We start from the raw sequence: 24177 nt of genomic DNA on the forward strand, positions 1-24177 counted from the left end.
ACAACACTGTAAAGTTAAGCAATTTGCCCAAAGTCATGAATCATTAAGTTGTAGAAGAAATAGGACTTGAACACAAGACTTCCTGATTCTATGCTAGCTCTAGTCATCATATCATACCGCCTCTATTTTTAAGAATTACAAAAAACCCTATTACATTTGTTTAAACTTCTTGCCTTAAAAATCTTCTCACAGAGCCCTTTTAAAATGTTATAGAATATCTTTCAGACCGGCTATGGACTCCACGTTCTACCCATGGGGCCAATCTAGTGATGACCCTTGTTGAACTTAGGCAGCCAAGTCTTCAGATCATAGGCATGTACATTAGGATATAACTTGTCAGAATTTACCCTGCTATTCTATACAGAGAAATATTAAGAAAAGATTTTATTGGAGGACTTTTATTCTTCTTAAAAACATACATTTTTTAAACTAACATTATTATTTTAGTTTAAATAACTATGGCATTTTTAGGTATATAGTAAACTTAGATATGAAATAACTTTAATTCAACTTGCTTATCTAATAGATGAGGAAATTTAAAACAAAGGTGAATGACTTACTAAAGATCATTGATAAGAGACCCTAGGACCAGAAGCCAAGGCTTTTGATTCTCAATCAAATACCCTTTTTGTACCATGTTTCTTCTGAATGATTTAGTATTTACAAATGTTTTATCTAGGAATCAGACTTTTTATCAAAATGAATCCAAAATTAGTATTGTTCTGCTAACTTCAGAACATTTTGAAATCATTACAAAATCATGATGCTCACATACTAAGAGTTTGTGGTAGAGAGTGTAGGGGTAAGAGAGAAATAGACTCTGAGTTTATATATTAAAAGATCAACTTACCTGAAGTATGTCTGGATATCTTGGGCAGTGAAAGCAATTCTTGGGAAAGGTCTTGAACTTCCTTTTCCAATTTTAACAGAGGTTTTATGAGTTGTGATAAGAATCTGAGTTCATACAAAGAGAGGCAGATGTTTCTTCCTTTTCGTGGGCATTCATGAGTAACTATTCAAAGAATATATCAATAAGATGATAAATAAGATAAATTTCTTTGCTTTTTCAATAATTTTATTTCTCTTTGATTTATTATTTCATCAGTATAGGGAAATCTTTAGCGAGGAAATTCCCTCTCCTAACATAGATCATCAATCACTCAGCAAATTAGTCTCAAAAAGTTGTGGAGGCTCTTTGAGATTGTGAGTGCTTAGAGTCACAGTCAATTAGTGACTAGAGTAAAATTTGGACCCAGATATTCCTGACTCTAAGACTGACTCTTTAGTCATTATGACAGCCTTCTAAAAAACAAGTTAAGTTGAATATTTTGTACATCAACATAGAGTTGTTTTGAAATATCCTCTTGGAAAGCATTCAGAAGAATTAAAATTATTAAAGAGAAGATATAACTCTAATGAGACATCCCACAATCTTAATTGTATCTATCTCCTAATATAAAGTGACACCTTGATTTTTTTCCTAAAGCTACAATATACCTTTTGTGGATTACACCATTTATAACTGAAGACTTCTTTAATTCTCCCTGAATTATTTCTCCTTACTTACTCTCCTTAATACATGTTATTATAACACCCGATTCTAAAGCTTGCTGCTAACATTTCCTTATTTGCTTGCCTTTCTCAATGAATTGGCATCTGGTTTACAGGATTCCTTCCTATTTCAGTCTCAATAATCATTCACTGTAACTTTCAATATTCACAATAAAAATTCTCTTAATACCCTCATATCTCAGTTCATAAATTTCTAGGATTTTCATTTATCTACTTGTACTTACCACAGGATATTCACAGGGGAGGCTAAGTCTTAGGTTTCACTATCAAACAAAACTGTTCTAACTTCTAAGGTCTGAACTCTGAATTTTCCCTTACTCGTCACCATCTGCTGTACTTTCTCTTCTCCCACCAGCTTAAACTTTTTGACTCTACTCTTTGCCCTCATAGGGAGGGTCTGAGCCCACTGATTCATCTCTACTATAATAGTTTATCACTTCTATTCTGGGTTATGTTGATATTCTTGATTTCATAATCAGCTATTTCAACAATGCACTCTTCTCCATATTTGATTCCTTACCTTTATGTTCCACTATTCCCATCTTGCAAATTCCCAAACCTAGGTCAATTGAACTATCTGCGCCTATTGGTGAGATACTCAAGAGTGCTGGGAAAAGTCATGAAATCACACTGATTTGGTATACTACAAATTCATCCTATCTAACTTCATTCAAGACTTTGCTACATACTCCCTAAAGTGGCTGATTCAAAATTTTCTCCTTTCAAGTCCTTTCAAACTCGATCTCTACTTCCCTGTCTTTCAACAGATTAATTCAGCTTCTACATTACTGAAAAGTTTAATAACTTCTGTCATAACTATTCTTTCCCGCCTCCGTACTTTATGCCAATATTAAAAAAAAAAAACTTTATGTAGTAAAAAAAAACCTCCCTTTTTCTTAAAAAAATAGTTACACACACCCTATTTTTCATAAAACAATTTATGAAATGATCCAGTTCATGTTTAAATAAAACTTAAAATTTCTAACAGCAAATAAATCTTAAATATGTGCATTAAACAATATGATGTGTTTTATGATAAATCACTCATAATTTTCACATTTAAAACTAAAAGATAATAATCCTAATAATAATGTTACTGTTCCTGTGAAAGGTGCTCTCATTTTTTCATTACAACACTGCTGTTTTTATTTCATGAAGATTGAATATATCATATTTATTCAAGGTAAATTAGTTCCTCCTTCATTCATATTAGAATATCTAGGCTATAAAAATAAAATGAAAATTGCTTCTCTAGGATGATAAGCAGATAAGCAGATCTCCAACTTCCTGCTATTTCATTTGTAGAACAGATGTATTAGAAAATTAGGACTTTGGAGTTATTTATTTAGAATAAAGATTTTTTTTCCCCCTCAAAAATATACTCCACATAAATTTCCAAAAAATTGGTATAAAAATGAATTTGCTTCATTTTTCTTATTCCTGATAAGAGAACATATCATTTTTTCCTTTGAATTATTTTGAAATACTTTATCATGAGAAAGCCAGAATGCTTCAATGATACTATACAAGTGCATTAAGCTCTGCCTCCTAATTATCACACAAGTTTGCAAACAGTCTTCTTTTAAAAACCTCCTGGACTTCTAAAAACAAAGCTGATTACTCTTGTAACAACTTGAAAAACTGTATGTAGCTACACATATTTCTTGAGACAAGTGATTATATATGGATCTTTCCCTGGATCCAAACTGTAAGAGGACACACTTTTTACACTACAGACACATTATCCTGATATCATTTGAACCTTGTCAGGGTAGTCCAAAGTAATTTTCAAATAATATAGCATTTTGATGAAGAAAAACTAAATTACACTGAAATATTTTCACAATGTGGCATTGCCATCAATAAGACTGCAATAAGTAACAAATCTTCCTTTAGTATCAAATTCGGCTACACATTGTACACATAAAATCAAACAAGTAATTCATTGGATCATTCATAAGTATTCATCTGCTGGCAATAAGATTTTAGCTTTTCAAAGGATTAATAATAAATATCTTCAAATATAGAAGAAGTCTCCTACCCACCATATTATTTCCAAGTGGAACAATTCAAAAGTGCTTTGCATATAATTTGCCAAGCACTGTTTCATACATACAAATACCTATAGCAAAACTTCTACTGAATGAACTTTTTATACATAACAAAGCAGCAAGCAATTTTATATGATAAAATCAATTTTTTAAATGCTACAGACATGTTTTTTTTTTTTTTTTTGCTTTGGCTTGTTAAAATTATCTTGCCTTATTCCAATGGACTTGTGATGGAAAGAGTCATCTGCATCCAGAAAGAGAACTACAAGACTGAATGTGGATTAAAAGCATAGTATTTTCACCTTTTTAATATTGTTTGCTTGGTTTTTTTTTCTTTCTTGTGCTTTTTTTCCCCTTTTGATCTGATTTTTCTCATGCTGCATGACAAATGTGGAAATATGTTTAGAGGAATTGCACATGTTTAACCTATATTGGATCACTTACTGTCTCAGAGTAGGGAGAAAGAGAGAAGGAAGGAGAAAATTTTGGAACATGAGGTTTTGCGAGATAAACATTAAAACTGTTTTGAATATATTTTGAAAAAAAGGCTATTAGCATAATAAATAAAAACAGTATCTTGTCTTGCAAATGTATATTCTGCACAAACATTTTCAAGATATCTCAATTTATTAGGCTCATTACTATCTCCAGCTAAAGTATTTATACAAACTGACCATAGCAATCTTTTCTTTCTATCAGTAATACTACTTGTGAATCCCAATAATAATATGGATCTTCTTTCCTGGGATTTGGGTTTTTTATTTCATGTTTCTATATTTCTATTACTCAAACTGTTTCTATGTTTTATTAGTTTCAGCTGCTCCAATGTATTTCTTTTTTTTAAAACCTGTTATGTATTTATCCATCACTAGGAATTATTATGTCACTTAAAACTTTAGGAGCAATTTTAGAAATTTAAGACAAGTAAATTGACAATTTGTTTGTTGAAAATTTCAACTGATTGCTTATAATAATCCTTGTTGAATTCCTTCCATTTTTACAAATTGCATTTTAAAACAAAATGAATTATGCTGAGAAATATTACAGATAACTTGGTGTTTTTAACTTATAGACAGATTATTTGACTTTGAATTTATACATTTCACATTCAAACAGCAAACAGCAGGACAACATAAATTTTCTATGTCATAAGCCTATACCTGCTAACAGTTTGTACCTGCATTGAATGACCCAACTCAAATTAGACCTTGTGTCTATCATTAAATCATTAATGTGCTCTATTCATTGTCACTGGAGAAAATTTGTTGCATTAATCTCACTTTCATTTTTTTTTATTTAATTGTTTTTATTGATTTAAGTAGGAATTTGCTAAAAACAAATAGCAGCAATTTTGATGACTTTCTTGTCTCCCACCCCTCTTCCCTGAGAGCAACTGAATTCAGACATGTGGGGCCAATACTATATAGAAAATGCTTTAAATTTGAGTACTTTCCCACCCACAGAGAGAGTGAAGAGGAAATTTTCATATTCTAATTTTGCAATTTCAGTGAAGTAAATATCCCTTTATAAAAATGCATATTTGATGATGGGGGTATATTCAATTGAATTATTAAGTCAGTAGAGTTTTAACTACTTTGAGGGAATAAGTTATTTTGTCTATTATAATACTCAAATTAACTATAAAAGACATATGAAGAAAGACACTATATGCAGAGAAAGAACTGATATTGTTTATATAAAATAAATTTATTTATATGTATATAGAATAAATTCACATAAGTATACATATATAACATATTATATATATATATATATACACACACACATATGTATGTATACCCATATACACATCTATTCTAATTACAGCCATCTCAAGGGTAAAGGAGAGGAGGGAAGAAAAAAAGAAATTTACATGATAATTTTTTTGTATATTTGAAAGGAATAGCAAGTTGTATGTAGTAGATTTTTAATTTCATGTATAATCATCTTTTTTATTTTATCATGTGATAGAAATGTTTGTTTTATTCCATAAATTAAACATAGATTTTAAAAAAGATAAATGCAGTCCATTAGGATGCTCTGAAAACCATGTGGGGCAGTAAGAGTAGAATCATTTACTACTTGATGATCATTATTTCTGCCTTCCTAATTTCCCTGAACAGCCACATCAAAAAAAGAGAAGAGGAGTTTAAGCCCTTTCTTGCGATAAATAAATACAGATGTAAAAAACAAACTCACACATTGGCTGTATTGAATGAATATCTCTTTTTGTGTCTTCACCTTTCTGAGAGGAGGTGGCAAATAAGATGCTGGCTTACCTTGTGGCATCATAATCAGCTGCACTGTAGCTAGGTGGCTTTGGGCCTGGAGTCACAATAGGTATCAGGTCCTTTACAAGATGTATGACCCTAAGCAAGTTGCTTAATCTCTGCCTTCCTCATTTTTCTCAACTGTAAAAAGAGGCTATTTACCTCTTAGATCCTACAGCAAATTTAGCACAGGGGATGGCACACTTAATAAATGCTTGTCTGCTTCCTTTCTTAAGCGTCTCACAATTATTTTTCTTTACAATGTTGTAGAGGGCAGGAATATACTTAATGTAATATAATGATGTAATCAATCTAGTTGGCATATACTTAGGATAATATGGTGATGTAATGTTCTACAGTTGCACATGCTCAGTGTGAGGTAGTGATGCAATCCTACTGAAGTATTTAAAGGGAGTCTCAGACTCAGATTGTGCTCTCAGCCACCGTTCTCAGCCACAGACACAAGAGAAGATGCCAGATTCCAGAGTCCATCTTTGCCCCACCATGGGGCCTACCTGCTTCCATCCCTCCCCCACTAAGATCAAGGCTGATCCCAAGGTTCTCCAGAGAGCTAGTCCAGACATTACACAATGTTGTAGTAGTCATATTGTTATTTTGTTATATAAACCATTCTCCTGATTCCACTCAGTTTTCTCTGTATCTGTTCATATAAGTTTCTTCTACTATCTCTGAATGGCTCCCCTCTTCCATTTCTCAAAATATAAGAATATTCCCTTCATTCATATTATATGATATGTTCAGGAATCCTCCAAATGATATGCATAATATACTTCATTTCAGTTCTTTGGTTTAATTTAAAGAGATTTTTAAAGAAATATTTGCGTGTGTATATGTATGTGTATACATATGTGTGTGTGCATATATATACATATATGTGTGTATATATATGCACACATATACATATATGCATCCTTTCTTCCTTTCTTTGATCTCTTTGGAGTATAAAAATAATAGTATTTTTGATTTAAAGAAAATGAACAATTTAGTAATTTTATGTGTATTTCCAAATTACTATAAACAATGTTTAGACTATGTTACAGTTCTGTCAGTAGGACATTATAGATTTATCTTCCCATAACCTCTCAACAGTTGCCATTTTCCTCGCAGTCTAATAAAACTGTTTTAAGTTGAAGCTTAAAAGTTTTGTTATATTGTCTTATTATGATGGGGTTTTTTTTCATTAAATTATTTACCATTTCTAGAATTTGGTCTTTAATTAATTTCTTAGGATTAAATTCCTTTGAATTAATCATTTAGCTTCCATTCAAGTTTGAATCCTTTTTTCTAAAAGCACTAACTATATTGATTATAATTACTTGATTTTAATTTTTATTTCACTGTGGTTAGCAAAAGATAGGTTTGATTTGCTTGCTCATGCATACATTTATTTGTTTTTTTGCTTCAATCATGGTCAATTTTAGTAAATGTGCCACAGGCAGCTAACAAATATGTATATTTTGTTCTATTCACATTCAACAATAGCCAGAGATCTCTGATTGAATCAGAACTTTTAACTTCTTCCTTATTTATCTTTTTGTTAATTTTTTTAGGTCTGAAAGAAGTACAGTGAAGTCTTCAAATATTAGGGTTTCTCTATTTCTTCCTGTAATATAATGATTTTTTCTTGAAGTGCTTTCTTAGATGCTATGCTTTCAGTACTCACATATTATGTATTGATATTTAATTATCTATGGAGAAAATTAGCAAAAATGTCAAAGTGGGAATAAGCAATGTTGGAAAGGCTATGGGAAGTCAAGCACATTAATATACTGTTGGGAGAGATACCAATGACAAGTACTTCCTGTAAAACTTTATGCAAGCCACTCAAACTCTGTAAGTCTCAGCTTTCTCATATATAAAATGAAGAAATTGACCTCCATGGCATTTGTGTTTTCTTTCAGTGCTATAGCTATATATTCTTTGATACTATGAATCAATATAGAAGATAATTTGAAATTATGCTAGAGAAAATACACTAGTCATATTACTCATATTTACAATGTTGAGATCATTAATAAAATAAAAATTGGATTCCATAATATACATAATTATGAAAACTATGGATGTGACCATCCATAGTTTTCAGAATTACTCTTTAGTACAGCATTAAATGTCAATGATGAAGTGTGAAAAAGATGGGAGAAACTTAAAAAACAAACTGGGAAATTGACTTGAAATTTGGTTAGTAAGGAAACTTTATGATACTTTCATAATTTCAAAATTTATAATTATTCCCTTACATTCATATTTTCAAAAAGGCTTTTGCTGTATGAAAAGCATAATTTCAAAATTTTTTACTGCATCATTCCTTTGGGGAAGCATATCACAACTATCCAAATCTATATATGCAACATAAAATGTTTGCTTCCTTTTTGATCCAATATCACTAATAGTTTTGGTGTTCTACTTGGGCCCTTGTCCCATTCCTTTCATCCATCCTGTGTCCCTGTCTCAGTTTTTTCTTCTTCTAGTTTTCAAATTCTCCAAATTGATAGGCTCCTACGTTGTTGCCTACCAAACACATTGAGGGTAGGGATTATTTCATTTATATATATAATGCCTTGCACAGTACTTGGCACAAAGAGGCATTGCATTGTTGTTTGTCTATGCTCTGGTACAAAACATTTTTAATAATGGATCTGTTGTTTTTGATGACAATCTTTTCTACTTCCTAATGGTGAAGAATTATCAGAAGGCAGTATTACTCCTCCTAAAAATTCTTGACCTGGAGAGAAATATATAAAAAGAAAATTTAGAATAAAGTGAAAGCAAAACCAAGATGGCAGAGTAAGGGGAACACTCTGACCAAGCTCTTCCAAAATTCTTCTCTAATGAAGAATAATGTATCTGATCAAATTCTAAGGCATCATAACCTACAAAAGGTCAGAGTGAGACATTTTATTCAGCTCAGGACAACTTAGAGCAGAAGGAAAGGTCTTTGGCATTGGGATGGTGAGGCACAGTATGGAAATGATACCAGTTGTGGGCCTTAGAGGAGGTGGTAGTAGCAGCAGCAGCAGCAGCTGCAGCTGAATTAGGAGCAATCACATTTCGAAAATCTCTTTGCTAGGTACCATTTGACAACTTCATTACCCATTAGCTAATTCTGGGTCACAGTTTCAGGCGTGGTCAGTTCACAAGGGAGCAGAGGTTCTACTGGGAAGAAAGGAATTTTGATTACCAAAGACCAAGAGCCCTACTTGGGTAAGGATAAGAGTATAGATCAGGAGAGAAATTACCACATCTCTCCCCAAATCACACCACCTTAGAAGTATCAAAAACTTACAGAACCCCAGAACTAGCTGTGAAAAGAGCAGAGCAAAAAAACCCCAAAAACCTGAAGTGCAGAATAGAGACCACACCATAACTTCACTTCAGAGGAGTACAGCACAATTTTAACAGTCCAAAGTTGGAGGGGAAAAAGGCATGAAAAATGAGCAAATAACAACAATCAAAAAGAACCCAACCATTAAAAAAAAAATTATTATGGTGACATAAGATATTCAAGACACAAACTGAAAAGAAGACAACATGAAAAACTATATATGCAAAGTCTTAAGAAAAATGCAGATTGGACACAAGCTTAGTAAGAATTCCTAGGGGCAGCTAGGTGGCTGGATCTGGATCTGGATCTGGAGTCTGGAGGACCCAAATTCAAATCCATCTTCAGATACTTAACACTAGCTGTGTGACACTAACAAGTCACTTAATCCTGATTGCCTTGCCAAAAAAAAAAAAAATTTCTAAAAGAGCTAAAAATTTTTTTAAAAAGAAAAAAAAAATCTTAAAATTAAGTAAGAGTGATAAAGGAAAATAGGTAAGAATGAGAGCAATGCTAGTTTTTTTTTTTTTTAAAAGAATTAGCAGCTTGGTTTTTTAAAAAAGGCATGAAACTTCTGAGGAAAGTAATGTCTTAAAAAACAAAATTGGTCAAATGGTAATGGAAGATCAAAATCTCCCTGAAGAAAATAACTCCTCAAAAATTAGAACTGGGTAAATAGAAGCTAATGGAACTACAAGACATAAAGAAATAATTAAATAAAGTAAAAAAAAAATCAACAAAGCCAAAAGAATGGGAAAATAGAAAAAAATATAAGTTATCTCATTGAAAAAAAATAACTAATCTAGAAAACAAATCAAAAAGAGATGAATTAAGAATTACTGGACTACCTGAAATTCGTGATAAAAAAGCCTAGATATCATATTTCAAGACATTATAAAAGGAAGGTGTCCAGATATCTTATAACTAAAGAGCAAAATAAAAATTTAAAGAATCAACTGATAACAACCTAAGATCCTAAAATAAAAATTTCCAAGTATATTATAGCCAAATTCCAGACACACAAAAAATTAAGAAGTCTATCCTATAGAGAAAATGTTAATTAACTCCACTCATATCAAAATCATCCTATCTCTAGCTATTTCTACTTTTTTCTTCAAATTTGTTTCTAGCAAGATATCTTTTTTATTTATTTATTTATTTTAAATTTTTATTTAATAATTACTTTATATTGACAGAATCCATGCCAGGGTAATTTTTTTTACAATATTATTCCTTGCACTCGTTTCTGTTCCAATTTTTTTCCCCTCCCTCCCTCCACCCCCTCCCCTAGATGGCAAGCAGTCCTTTATATGTTGGATATGTTGCAGTATATCCTAGATACAATATATGTTTGCAGAACCGAACAGTTCTCTTGTTGCATAGGGAGAATTGGATTCAGAAGGTATAAATAACCCGGGAAGAAAAACAAAAATGCAGATAGTTCACATTCGTTTCCCAGTGTTCTTTCTTTGGGTGTAGCTGCTTTTGTCCGTCATTTATCAATCGAAACTCATTTAGGTCTCTTTGTCAAAGAAATCCACTTCCATCAAAATATGTCCTCATACAATATCATTGTCGAAGTGTATAATGATCTCCTGGTTCTGCTCATTTCACTTAGCATCAGTTCATGTAAGTCTCGCCTGTCCTCTCTGTATTCATCCTGCTGGTCATTTCTTACAGAACAATAATATTCCATAACATTCATATACCACAATTTACCCAGCCATTCTCCAATTGATGGGCATCCATTCATTTTCCAGTTTCTAGCCACTACAAATAGGGCTGCTACAAACATTTTGGCACATACAGGTCCCTTTCCCTTCTTTAGTATTTCTTTGGGATATAAGCCCAATAGAAACACTTCTAGCAAGATATCTTTATTGACATACCTATTCAAATAACATATCTACTCAATTTCTCCATAAACAATGATGAAAAAAAAATCATACAACAAATGGAAATACAAAAGAAGATTTAAATCTAGCAATTTTCAGACCAACTCCTAAATTCACACCAGTCCTGTTTTAATTTATTTTTTATGAATAAAAAGCTTATCTAATTTTCTTATTCTTAAGAGGCTTCATTTCAAAACTAAAATATATAAAATAACTATAATTTACTGAACTTAGCAAAGACTCAGGATAGGAGGATACATAAATGATTAGCATCTTAACTGGTATCTTCTTGAAAGTTCCTCATTTCCACTACAATTCAAATCATCTTCTCTACTTTCCATATAGCTCACCATCTCCACTCTAAGAATTCCATTAGTAATTTTTCTTTCTTTTTCTATTCATTAAATTAGCTATGTCTTCAGCCTCTTTGATTTCTCTTGATTTCTCATTCTGTGAACAGTTATTTATTTTGATTAGGCCTTGGTATACCACCACATTTCATTCTGAACTTCCTAAAGATAAGATAAAAATAAGAATTTTATGTTCTAATTGCAATTTGATTTCCCAAATCAATTAGTACCACTAAGTATTGATTGTAGGTTCCATACATTGTCAACACTAAATAAGTATGGTAGACTGACAAATGATTTCCATCTCAAATTTAAGCATGTTCTTTAAATCTTAGAACATAATTTATGTCATTTTTATAGTCATATTGTATCCTAAGGTTCTCCTTCTTCATGGCTCTGTAAGGTAAGCAGTATATCATTCTCATTTTATAAATAGAAAACTGAGAATCAGAGTTCTGATTTTCCCACAAATACATTGTTAAGCAGTATTAGAGACAAGTCTCAAATCCAAGTTCCCTAACTTCAAGTCCAATGCCTCAAATCTCAGACTCTCAGAATTGGAAGAGTTGAAAAGATCCTTAGAGAACATCTAGTTCAACCTATATTTTTAAAAAGAATCCTTCTTGCAGTATCCTGGAGAAGTGATTTATACAATATTTGATTCAATAATTACAACAAGTGTTGTCACTACTTCCTGAAGCAGTCCATTTTTTTCTGCATAGGTCTATTTATTAAGTTTTTCCTGACATCAAGTCTAAATGCACCTCATCAAAGTTTTTACTCTTTGCTTCCTCAGGAAAGGGAATTTTTGACTCCAGAGTCAAGCAGAACATACCTAATTCCTCTTTCATATACTAGTCCTTTAAATAGACAATTATCCCATTCTGTGAAATTTTTTCCTCCTTAAATTAAGCATTCCTAGTTTCTCCTACTTAAGCCTAAATATGGGATGATCTTGAAACATTTCACATTTGTGATCACTCTGCTTTTCATGCTCTTTAGTTTATCAACATTCTTTTATTATAATCATTAGAGAGGGTTTTCTCTTTTTATGAACCCTATTTTCATTCATATAAAGAAGTCTCGGGGAGGAAGCTCTACTGTTGCAGAACAATAACTGTTCTGTAACTTTAGTTTTAGACCTGAGACTTGCCCAGAGTCACCCAAACAGTATGTAACAGGGCCAAAATTTTGATCTCAGGTCTTCCTGAATCCAAAGTAGTTCTCTAGCCAACAAGTCATGATTGCTACCCCCACTACCATTGGGAACATGCTGAAAATAATTTAACATTATCTTTGTTGTTAATCATTACTGCAACAATTATCTCTACCACGAATCATCCACCGGTACTATACTCCTTTCTATAAAAGGATAGATAGAGGAAATTGTTGGGCTATTCAGTGATATTTTAAAAGCACGGGAAATAATAACCGTACCACAAAACAAGAGAAGGGAAAATATCTTAATTTTTAAATAAAACCTAAAAGCTTAGTTTATAGACCAATAAGATTGACTCTAATTCCTGGCCATTTAAATAGAAATCAATAAAGAGATTGCCAGTGAATAACTAGAAAGTAAAACCGTGATTACAAAGGGCTGGCATGGCTTCTTCATGAAAAGTTATGCCAGAATAATCTCATTTTCTTTTTTGACAGGTTTACTAAACTACTAGTTAAGGAGAATGCCATTTACCTAGATTTTAGCAGAGCTTTTGATGATATATTTCATACTATCCTAGAAGAAAATATGAGAAAGTATGTGGATTAAATAGTAATAAAATCAGAAGTATTCAGAACAAGCTGTACTGCTACACTTTACATGCAATTATTCATGATTTACTATTAAATGTGGTAGGAGATCTCCAATGGAAGATCCCAGAGATTTGTGCTTAGCCCTATCTAACACTTTTTATCAAGTGCATGAATAAAAATATAACTATTTATTCCTGACAATTCTATTCCCTAAGAAGTAGATGAGATTGTAAACAATAGAAGTGGGTCCATTATAAAAAGGGCACATTCAATCAACAATGCAGTGCCCACTATTTGCCAGGCACTGTACTAAGTATTAGGGATAAATATGAAAGAAGTATGTCATAAAACTCCATGTCTTTTCCATCCTATATGTGTGCTAGTTGATGATCAAATAAAGTAAAAATTGGTTGAAAAGAGTATTGCTGTTTGGGAGCAGGAAAGTGGTGTCAGTGAGAGCCTCAAGGAATAAAACCAGGTACAAAAAAAATTGCAAGAAGGCAAATTTGGAATCAATGTCTAAAAAACATTCTATCAATTAGAATTATTTATAAGAAAAAATGAATCTTGGTAGACCTTGCATTTTCCCTCGCTGGAGGTCTTTAAGCAGAAATTTAAAGACTACTTGCTGTGTGTTATACTGAGGATTTCTTTTTGTGTATGTTGTGACTATTGATTCATCATTTTTTAGCCATATCTACTCTTTGTTACCCCATTTGAGGTTTTCTTAGCAGAGAAAAAGAAGTGGTTTGCCATTTTCTTTTCCAGCTCATTTTACAGATGAATAAACTGAGGTAAATAGGGACACATAGCTAATAAGTGTCTGAGGCTGGATTTGAACTCAGTAAGATGAGTCTTTCTGACTCCAGACCTGGTATTCTATCCACAATGCTACTTGTTGAATACACCTTGAATTACATGGACCCTAATGCTTGTGTTAACTCTTATATTCTGTGTCTCTAACCATGCCTCCGGGTTTTTCATCACTTCTGGAATGATGAGGTTTGAGAAAGGCAGATATAGAGCACAATACTAACTAACCCACCAGCTTGACTTGGATGGGCCTCTGGATCCTTGCATTTTCCTCTTTTCTTCTACAAAACCAAGAAGTATGTCATTTCCCTCTATGTCTTTTTCAATCGGCCTCAGGAGAAGACACCAGAAAATGGGAAAGAAGCTACAGGTGGCATGATTAGTTTTAAAAGAAAAAGCCTATTTACCTTAAAAGTCATTATCCCTATTTATGGTATTCATATTATCTTTGTCTGCCTCTCTCATGAATTATTTAGGCAAGAGCTTCATTCTTATATAAAGGAATTAAGATCATTTAAAATAAATTTAGAAGAACATTAAGCTTGCTCAAATTGTAACCCAAAGCTCAAGAGTCACCCTACAATCTGGGCTCAAAGGCCCCTGCTCTAATTCTGGGGGGTTGACCTCAAGAGGGGCATTATCTTTCTTTGATTCATTGTTCCCATTACTTCTGGAAAATCTTCTAATACACTCAGCTCACATCTAGTTCTCCCAAAATGTGAGTAGTTTAGATCCCTAATTCCCATACAAACACTCAAGGTATTAAATGCAAATTGGGTACAGGTCTTTATTTTACCATATATAAAAGTGCAGAAGACACAAAAGAATCACATGAGCTCATAAAAAGATACAGAAAATACATGAAGCATTCAGTTATCATGCAAGTTCCCCCAGAAAGGAATTGAAATTGGAGTAGTTATTAGGGTGACCTTTTGACATCTGAGCAAATCTTTCTCCTTGCTTTAGACTTCATCTAAAAGGCAAACATACTTTGGGGGCTGCTAAATAAGCTATTTACCTGAGTATTTAAGTAACTCTCTGGGTTTGCACTCTAAGAAGGACTAGGTAGACTATCCTGCTATCTCAGGAAATGTCCTTAATTCTCCAAGAGGTCCCTCATAAGGCATTCCCTAGAAAATCCCCTTTCTGGAGTTAGAATGCTAAATTCTGGTATCATGGTGCCCAGGGGATTCAAAATCCAACTTGTCCTACATAGGAAGTAAGAAACAAAAACACTACTGCTAACTAACCTTCTCTCAGTACATTTGGAAGGGCAAATCTCCTTCTGCCATGAACTTCTGTCACATGGTTCTATAACTGCTCTTGAAGGGAAGCAAATAAAATGGGTAAAGGTTCTCTTTTCCTGTCTCCTATGCTCCTTGGAGGTACACTCAGAGTTGAAGAGAGTGGTAAAGACAGCAAGACAAATCATCTCTTAGCTTGCTTTTATAGAAAATGAAGAGGGGCAGCTCTTCCTACAAGGGTCTGTCTCCCTGAGGCTCAGTTAGTCAATTAGCAGTGGTTCTTTGTGCCTTATTGTGCCGGTGGTCAAGGATATGGTCCACTGGATGCTTCCAAAGAACATTAGATTAATCGAGGGATTCCCCTCATTAGCCCTATTGAAAGGATAATCATATCTGAAGAAGATGGCCCAATAAAGGGGGGAGGGGGAGTTACCCGATTCTCCTAAATTTCCCCACAAACAATATAAAATAATGCCCAAGAAGCAGAAATAATTAAAAGTCAAGGTAAAGACAACTTGGGAGGACAAGGAGGTTAGGAAAGTGCCGACCTCAGAGGCAGGGCGCTGACCTGACTGCAGGGCAAATACCTCTAGACAAATACTGCTAATTCAGCAAACAATAAACCCTGCAGGCAGCCCAGGTAGCAGTCTCAGCTTGAGGAACTTTCACCTCATGGATAGTGTGGGGGGTCAAGTGGGGAGCAGGCTAAAGTGCCGATTGTTGACTGGATGCCAGGCCCAAGGGTGCTAACCAAAGTTTCACCTGTGGCTGTGGACAAAGGGGAAAGAAACACAGAAATGTGAGTACCATACAGAGGAGCAGGGGCCCTGCTGGCTGTGAGCACCTACAGGAGTCCTTGGTTTGGAAAACAATGCAGAAGGCTGAACTGAAGTCCATAGCTGTAGTGGAGACTGCAGGGAGCAAGAGTATACGTAGTGACAAAGTGTCTAGGATTTTTGGTCATGATTCAGGCCAGAGAGGAGTACCAGAAGTAAGAAATCCAAATAGAGCTCAGAAAACAAGAGAACATAAAAATCTCAGGTGTGATATATTATCCTGCATATCTCTGGACTACAGCCTGACTTTAATACCAAGTTAATAGACTGGAAATAAGCTGCTAAAAATGAGTAAGCAGAAGAAAAAAAGATAGATAGCTATAATGATGATAGAAACCTGCATTCAAACTTAGAAGATAATGAAGTTAAAATATTTACTTCTACCTCAAAGAGGAAAAAAAAATCAAAATGATCACAAGCCCAAAAAAAAGTCTTTGGGAAGGATTTAAAGGGATCTTAAAAAAATCAAATAAGACAAGTTTAGGGGAAAATGGGTAAAGAATAACAGTAATATAAGAAAATCAAGACAATTATGAAAAGAAGATTAATCAATTGGAAAAAGAGATACAAAAACTTACAAAAATCAGCTTTTTTTATAGGAACATTTATCTGTAACTCTTAAGAATGTTATTACTTGGTTGAAAAAAACACACATAGAAGATTTGGGATTAAGTTGTGTATGATAGGATGATCCTAAAAATGGGTAGGAAGAGACAAAATGGAATAATTATTTTCTACAAAAGAAGCATAAATGGAAGAATTGTTACAAGGAAGAGAGGAGGAGATAAGAGGGCTATTGAATTCAATTACAAGTGAATTCTAACAAACATTTAAAGATTAGCTAATTTCAATATTAAATAAATATCTGGAATAGTGGACAACGAATCCTACCAAACTCCTTTTATGAAAAAAAAAAATGGTGCTGATAAAAAAACCAGGAAATGTAAAATCAGAGAAAGAAAATTATAAAACAATTTTATTAATGAATATGGGTGCAAGATTTTAGCTATAATACTAACCAAGAGACTACAATAATATATCATAAAGATTATACATGATGACCAAGTGGGATGTATACACTAGCGATGCAGGAATAATTTAACATGGAAAAAACATGTTAATATAAATGTTTACATCAATAATAAAAGTAATAAAAATCATATGATATCAGCAGAAGCAAAAAGTTTTGGACAAAATGGAACACTTATTCCTATAAAAAATACTTGAAAGCATAGGTATGTGTGGTATGGCAAACCCCAATTCAAAAATAGAGATAGCTAAAAGTGAAGAATAGAAGTTTTATTAGGATCTGTGAGAAAGGCATGGTCCTCTCACTGAAATCCCAAAGGGAGGAGTTCAGTCTCACAAAGGCTGTGAGATGATTTAAATGGTATTGAAATCATTGGCAATCTCGACCTTTGTCTCTGGAATATAGGTGGGCTTTTATGGCAAGAGAGTCTTGGTTATGCAAGATTTGTTCTAAAAGAAAGAAAGTTTGTTCTGCTTCTAAGGTTAATCATTTAAAATGGTTTAAGAAGACTTTGGTTTTACTTCAGGCTTTTCTCAATCAACAAATAGAGATTAGCCAGTTTATAGACCTCTCTAATATTTCCAGGCCATTAAATAGTCAGATTCTTCTCTAAGCAGTTAAGTAAAGGTCAAGCAGGTTATCTCAGGTATTTCTGTTAGAAGAAGTAAGTCTTTGCTCTTCTTCCCAACAGACTCTGCTAAATTATTATTCTGAGAAGTCCTCAGTTTCCTGTTTCACTCACCTAAAACTATCAGCAAGCATTATTTGCAATCGGGATAAATTGGATTCCCAATACAATCAGAAATAAAAGAAGACTGGCCATTATCATAAACATTATTGATTATTGTATTAGAAATGTTAGCAATAGGAAAAAAGAGAAAAAAAAAAGAAATTGAAGAAATCAGAATGGGCAATGAGGTAATAAAACTATCTCTTTTTGCAGGAGATATACTTGGAAAATCCTAGAAATTCAACTAAAAAGTTAGTTGACATAATTAATAATTTTTGTAAAGTAGCAGGATATTAAAAAATCCCCTCTTAATTCATTAGCATTTCTACATATTACTAAAAAAAAAAAACAACAAAAACTTAAAAACCTTCAAAGAAGAGATAGTAAGAGATATCCCACTTAAATACTTATACCTGCCAAGAAAAATCCAGGAACTACATGAACATAATTTTAAAACAAATTGTACATAGAATAGATTCAAATAATTGGAAAACAGTTAATTGTTCATGGATAGGCAAAGCCAATAAAATAAAAAAAGGCAATTCTATCTAATCTACTTATTTAAGTCCATCCCAATTAAATGATCAAAATAAAGTTTCACTGAACCAGAAAGAAATAATAATAAAATTTATTTGGAAGAACAAAAGGCCAAAAATATTAAAGTAACTAATGAAAAAAAATTTAAAGGAATGAGATTTAGCAATACCAGATCTAAACTATATTATAAGGCAATCATTACCAAAATAGCCTAGTAATGGTTAAGAAATTGGTGAATCAGTGGAACAAAATGAACATACAATACACAGTAATAAATAAAACACTATAGAAACTCATGTTTGATTTACGAAGATTTAAGGTTTGGAGGTAAGAATACATTAAAAATTGTTGAGAAAAGTGAAAACTAGTTTGGTAGAAATTGATTATAGTTCAATATTTTACACCATTTGCCAAGATAAGGTCAAAATGGACACATGCTCTAGATATAAAGGCGACATCATAAGTAAATTAAAAAAACATGAAACATATTACCTATCAAAGGTATTGATAGAAGAATTCATGAATTAAAAAAGACAAAGAGCATTGATGAGATGTAAAATGGACATTTTGATGACATTAAATATAAAAATTTTGTACAAATAAAATCAGTGTAACCAGGTTTAGAAAGAAAGCAGAAAACTGGAGGGGCGGGGAACTTTATAGTTTCTCAGATAAAGGTCTCGTATCTCAAAATATAGAGAACTTTGTATAATTTATGAGAATTATTCATTCGCCAGTTGATAAATGTTTTGTAAAAGGATATGAACAGACGAGTTTTTCATAGAGAAATCAAAACTACATATAGGCATATGAAAAAATTCTCCAAATGAAAATTAAGGCAACTTTGAGATATCACTCCATACCTATGAGATTGGTAAAATGACAGAAGAGGAAAATGGGAAATGTTGGAGTGAATGTAGAAAAATTTTGGGACATTATTATACAGATGTAACTGGGAATTGATCAATCTATTTTGGAGAATAATATAGAATTACATCCAAAGAGTTATAAAACTGTTTATATCCTTTGACCTACCACTCCCACTATTAGGTCTGTCTCCCAGGGTGATCAGGGGAAAAGGAAAAAATATATGCATTCTAAAAATTATAGAAGTTCTCTTTGTGGTAGCAAAGAACTGGAATTGGAAAGATGCCAACAATTGTGGAATGGCTAAACAAGTTGTAGTTCATGATTGTGATAGCATACTGTTGAGCTGTAAAAAATGATGAGCTGGTTGATTTTAGAAAATCATGGAAAGATTTGTAATATTATTTTAAGAATAGTTACAACAATGAAATTATTTTGAGTATTATAAATACTTAAATCAACTATAAAGGACTTATGAAGGAAGATATACTTCTAGCAAAAGCACTAATAAACAGAAATATGCATAGTATGCATATATTTATGAATCTGTGTCAAATGAGGGCTCTTCTCTAACACAAGGTAGGGAGAGAATGAGCAAGAGAATTCAAAATCTAAATTGTAACAAACAAAAATTTAAATTTAAAAAGATAATCATATTTGATCAATAATATTTAGCACATGAAAAGTATATAGATCTTTAATAAGATAACTGAATAAGAGGGCATATATAAGCCCAACTCCCCTTTTATCAACTCAAAGCTTCTAGAATTGTGAAAAATAAACAATAAAAATCTAACAACTATAAAATGACAAAGAAAAGAAAACCTCACCAGAAATCCCAATAGGGGAAAAAAAACAAAAGAGATTAAGGGGATGTAAGAAAATTTTCTATTCCAGATACTATTGGCAAAGAAAACGCCTATAGAAAATACTAGAGAATAATTCTGTAATATTTACAGCAGAAAAATGAATAGAATGACTAAGAACCCTAAAAGTGGTTGGAAAAATTTAAAGGAATCACAGGGTGAGATAAGGAATGAACAACAAAACATTAAGTGCTTACTATGTTCCTTATGCTTGTTAAACAGAGATACACCCCCCCCAAAAAAAAAAAAAATTGTCTCTAACCTCAATGAGCTGACATTCTAATGTGAGAGGCAACACATGTGAGGGAAGGATGAAGGGAAGGGCACTTGGATCCTAAATATTTCTGGTAACTCTAATGGAGAAGAGGCCACTTACAAGACAGGTAAACCAACTTGGCTAAAGCATCAAGACATATTTAAGGAGAAACAGGCGGTAGCATTTGCCAGACAAGTCAAAATGACATCACAACTTCAACCACTTCCTCCAGATTCCAAAAGAATTAACCCAGGACCAAAGAGCCTTGGAACAGCAATGTCTTCTATCCTACTGGGCCTGCTTTCAGCCTAGGCCCCAAAGCCATCATTGTGAGAAGAAATCACTGCGAAGAAGCCCATCTACCTTGTCACCATCAACACCAACTGCTGACCAACTGCCACATGTGGAGAGATAAGTCCAAGAGTCCTGGGAGTAAAGACCATCTGTTCTATATTCAGCCTGATCAACATTTTGGGAAGCAAACCAAATGGAGATATCACCTAGAAAGCTCTTTCTGTCAAAGTCCTTAGCATGATCAAGTAATTCAAATGAGAAATGGATATGATTATCCAAAGAAACAATATTAAAGAAAATGCGTTACCATCTGCTATTCACTGTATCCTAAAAACCATACTTCCTTTCCATATTCCATTATTTTTTGTAATCTTGCAAAATTCAATTTGGATAGTTTTATAGTTGTTTTAGTTGTCACCCTGGGCAACTCATTTAACCTCATTAAACCTGTCTCAGTTTCCTCATCTGTAAAATGAACTAGCAAGTTCATTGTTGCATTCAGTTCTATATTGTTTTCCAGGTTCTACTTACTTTGCATTAGTTCAGACATGTTTTTTCCTACTTCTTTGAATTCATCAAAATCACTGTCTTTTGTCACTACAAATATTTTATTACATGCAGGTATCAATTCATTTAGCTATTTTCCAACTGATAGCTATTTACTTGGTTTTCCATTTCTTTGCTACCACAAAAGTAATGCTATAAAGATTAATTAGTTTTTTTGTAGTGCAATCTCTGGGTCTGAGTATGGATATTTTAACTATTTTCATACTGCTTTCTAGAATAGTTGTGCTAATTTATAGTTTCATTGGCCACACATTAAGTACACTGTATCTTTTTTGTGTGTCACTGCCTTTTGGCAGGGAATGCATAAAGTAAAAGATATAAGTTTAGAAATGGAATCAATGAAAATTAAAGTATGTATATATACATTTTTGTATATATACATGTGTGTATATATGTGCATGTATAAAAGTTCACAGATGCCAGCTTAAGAGTGGGTCTGCCTTTCTATAACACTTCCAACATTGCCTATTACTGGCTTTTCTCATTTTAGCCAACTTTCTAAGCATGAATTATAACCTCGATTGCTTTGATTTGCATTTTTCTTAGTGTTTTGGAGCATTCTTTCATGTAATCATTAGTAGTTTTTCATTTTTCTATTGGATTGGTTTTTGGTTTTTAATAACTCTGTTAGATGTCCATATATTTTGTATATCAGTCTCTTACCATATATAGCTAATTTTCAAATTTTGCTTGGTCATTGTTCCTACAAAACTGTCAATCTAAATATTGATACATTGAACCTACGACAAATAAAAAGGAAATAAGGTGTAATATTTTACTAGAGATGCCTGAAAACATGTTTTTCTGCAATTCTTTATACTAAAACATCAATTCTGGTAATATGTGCTTTTCTTAACACAGTAATCATGAAATAACCCATAAAATGCAGGGGAAAAGAGAGACAATGGGGGATGAGCAAGGGTAATATCAGAACACTGAGGTTAAAAAAGGAAAGAGACACCTTGCCATTTCTAATTTCCCTTTTGAACTGTTCCCCATGGAAAAACATATGCTTTTGGGTGAGTCCCCACCCCCATTCAGAGCTCCAAATTCCTGCCTATGGTTCCTTGATGTTCTCCCAGCTGAAAGCCTCAGGGGTGAACCTTGCTGGGCTGGTGGGATGTTCAGGAGTGAACTGGGTGAAATAGAATACTCAGCAGTAAGGATGTCTACCAGAGGGTGACTACTATTTCACTTACCCACAAATTTGGAGACTTTTCCATTATTTTTTCAATTCCCTTATCATGCACCTGAAATATTACTTTAGTACTTCATAGAGTGGATTCATGAACAATTTTAGAAATACTTTTCTCCTTTTTGCAAATATAACAAATCACCATTTTATTAACCATATAAGAGGCTGCAAATATTTCAGCATGAAGTTAACTAATATCTTTATTTTCTCACTAAAGACTAATATTTATGGACCTATGAGGACATAATCACAACACAAAACTTGAGTTTTAAAGGCAAACAATGAAAATATGCAATGAAAGGGTATGGAGCTTTACTCCTATACATAATTAAAAAGCTTCTAGTAATTCCTTATTTTATATAATGCATGCTTTTGATTTTTGAAATATTTTTATAATACAGGGGTACCTTGGAACTCATTGTTAATTGGTTTTAGAAGTACTGAATGAATTTTTTCCATAAGGAGTATATCTCCTCTACTCATCCCTTCTCATCCAATCCTGCCCCCCCCCCACCCCCCACCCCCCCCCCCCAAAAAAAGGAGAACTGGCGTTTCCAGCTCTGGAGAAACAACTAGTCCAGCCCAGCCCAAATGGGTTTCTCCCTTCTTGACCCAGCTCACTTTCTGAGAAGAATCATGACCTTTATATTTTCTCCTCCCCCCACACTGTCCAAGCTTTTCTGGGGAGAAGGGTCTGGCCTGTAGAGGTAGAAACTATGGTACCACACCATCCACAGCCCTAATCACCCAGGGCTTGGGGCTGTCAAAGGTTTTTTGGGTTTTCTGCCATAGTCATGGGCCTCCACTTGGGCTTCTGTCACTGCTGCTTGCATTACCACAACTCTCCTGCTTCTGTTGTTTCTCCTACTGCTGAGCACATGGTCAACTCTATGCCCCTTTCAATAGTACTGTTTTGGGAGCCCAGGAGACTGTATACTGCACCCATATTATCCTGCAGGAACTGCCCCATGACCTGAATGCCCATATGCACAACCTCAGCATTATAGACCACTGTATTTTTAAAAATCCCTTTATACTTCTACATTGTAGGGTTTTTAGCATGTACTTTGTCAATGAGTTTTTCTGCATGTACAGAGATAATCCAGTTGTTTTAAGATGTTTCTGCTTTAAATATGATTAATTACATAATTTGTTTTCCTATTGTTGAACAATCCACCCATAGTATAAATCCTATTTGGTCATAATAAATGAGATTTTTGCATAAACTGTAGTTTTTTTAATGATGATTTTATTTAAAATGTTTTAATTGATATTCAGTACTGATATTGGTTTGTAATTGTCATTCTTTGTAAAATCCTCTTCAAAAGACCTAACTAGTTTCTAAAGGGGACCAAATTAAGTTTAGTGGGGAACTTTTACCTCCATGAAGACAGAATGAGAGGGTAAATTGGACAAAACCTTTGATTATTTCTAATAAGAGAATTCCTCCTTTTCCCAACATTTGATCGGATTAGAGAAATGATTCTCCAAGATGAACCAATTTTTATGAAACTATTGTCCTTTTTGATAAATCAGACCTTGTTACTTAAACTTTGAACCATTGTTTAATCTTGACTGTGGAATTTTGTCTTTGTTTCATTTTGCAGTACACAGGTCTTGCCTGAGGATTAAGATTTTCAATCAACAGAAGTAACTGTTATTTGATTCTCCTTCTAAAAAGCCATGCTTATAAATAATGACTTAGTTAT

The 24177-nt window shown here is 33.2% G+C and overlaps 1 protein-coding gene across 1 annotated transcript in view; it reads right to left on the bottom strand.

Annotated features, from left to right (window-relative positions):
* KIAA0825 (KIAA0825 ortholog) overlaps positions 1–24177 on the bottom strand; it is a 552136-nt gene that overhangs the window by 388678 nt on the left and 139281 nt on the right. The window contains exon 5 of the mRNA XM_051971455.1: positions 851–1012. Within this exon, the coding sequence (XP_051827415.1) occupies positions 851–1012 (162 nt within the window). The remainder of the gene's footprint in view (positions 1–850; positions 1013–24177) is intronic.

The sequence above is a fragment of the Antechinus flavipes genome, chromosome 1 (assembly GCF_016432865.1).
Source record: "Antechinus flavipes isolate AdamAnt ecotype Samford, QLD, Australia chromosome 1, AdamAnt_v2, whole genome shotgun sequence".
NCBI classification, from domain to species: Eukaryota; Metazoa; Chordata; class Mammalia; order Dasyuromorphia; family Dasyuridae; genus Antechinus; species Antechinus flavipes.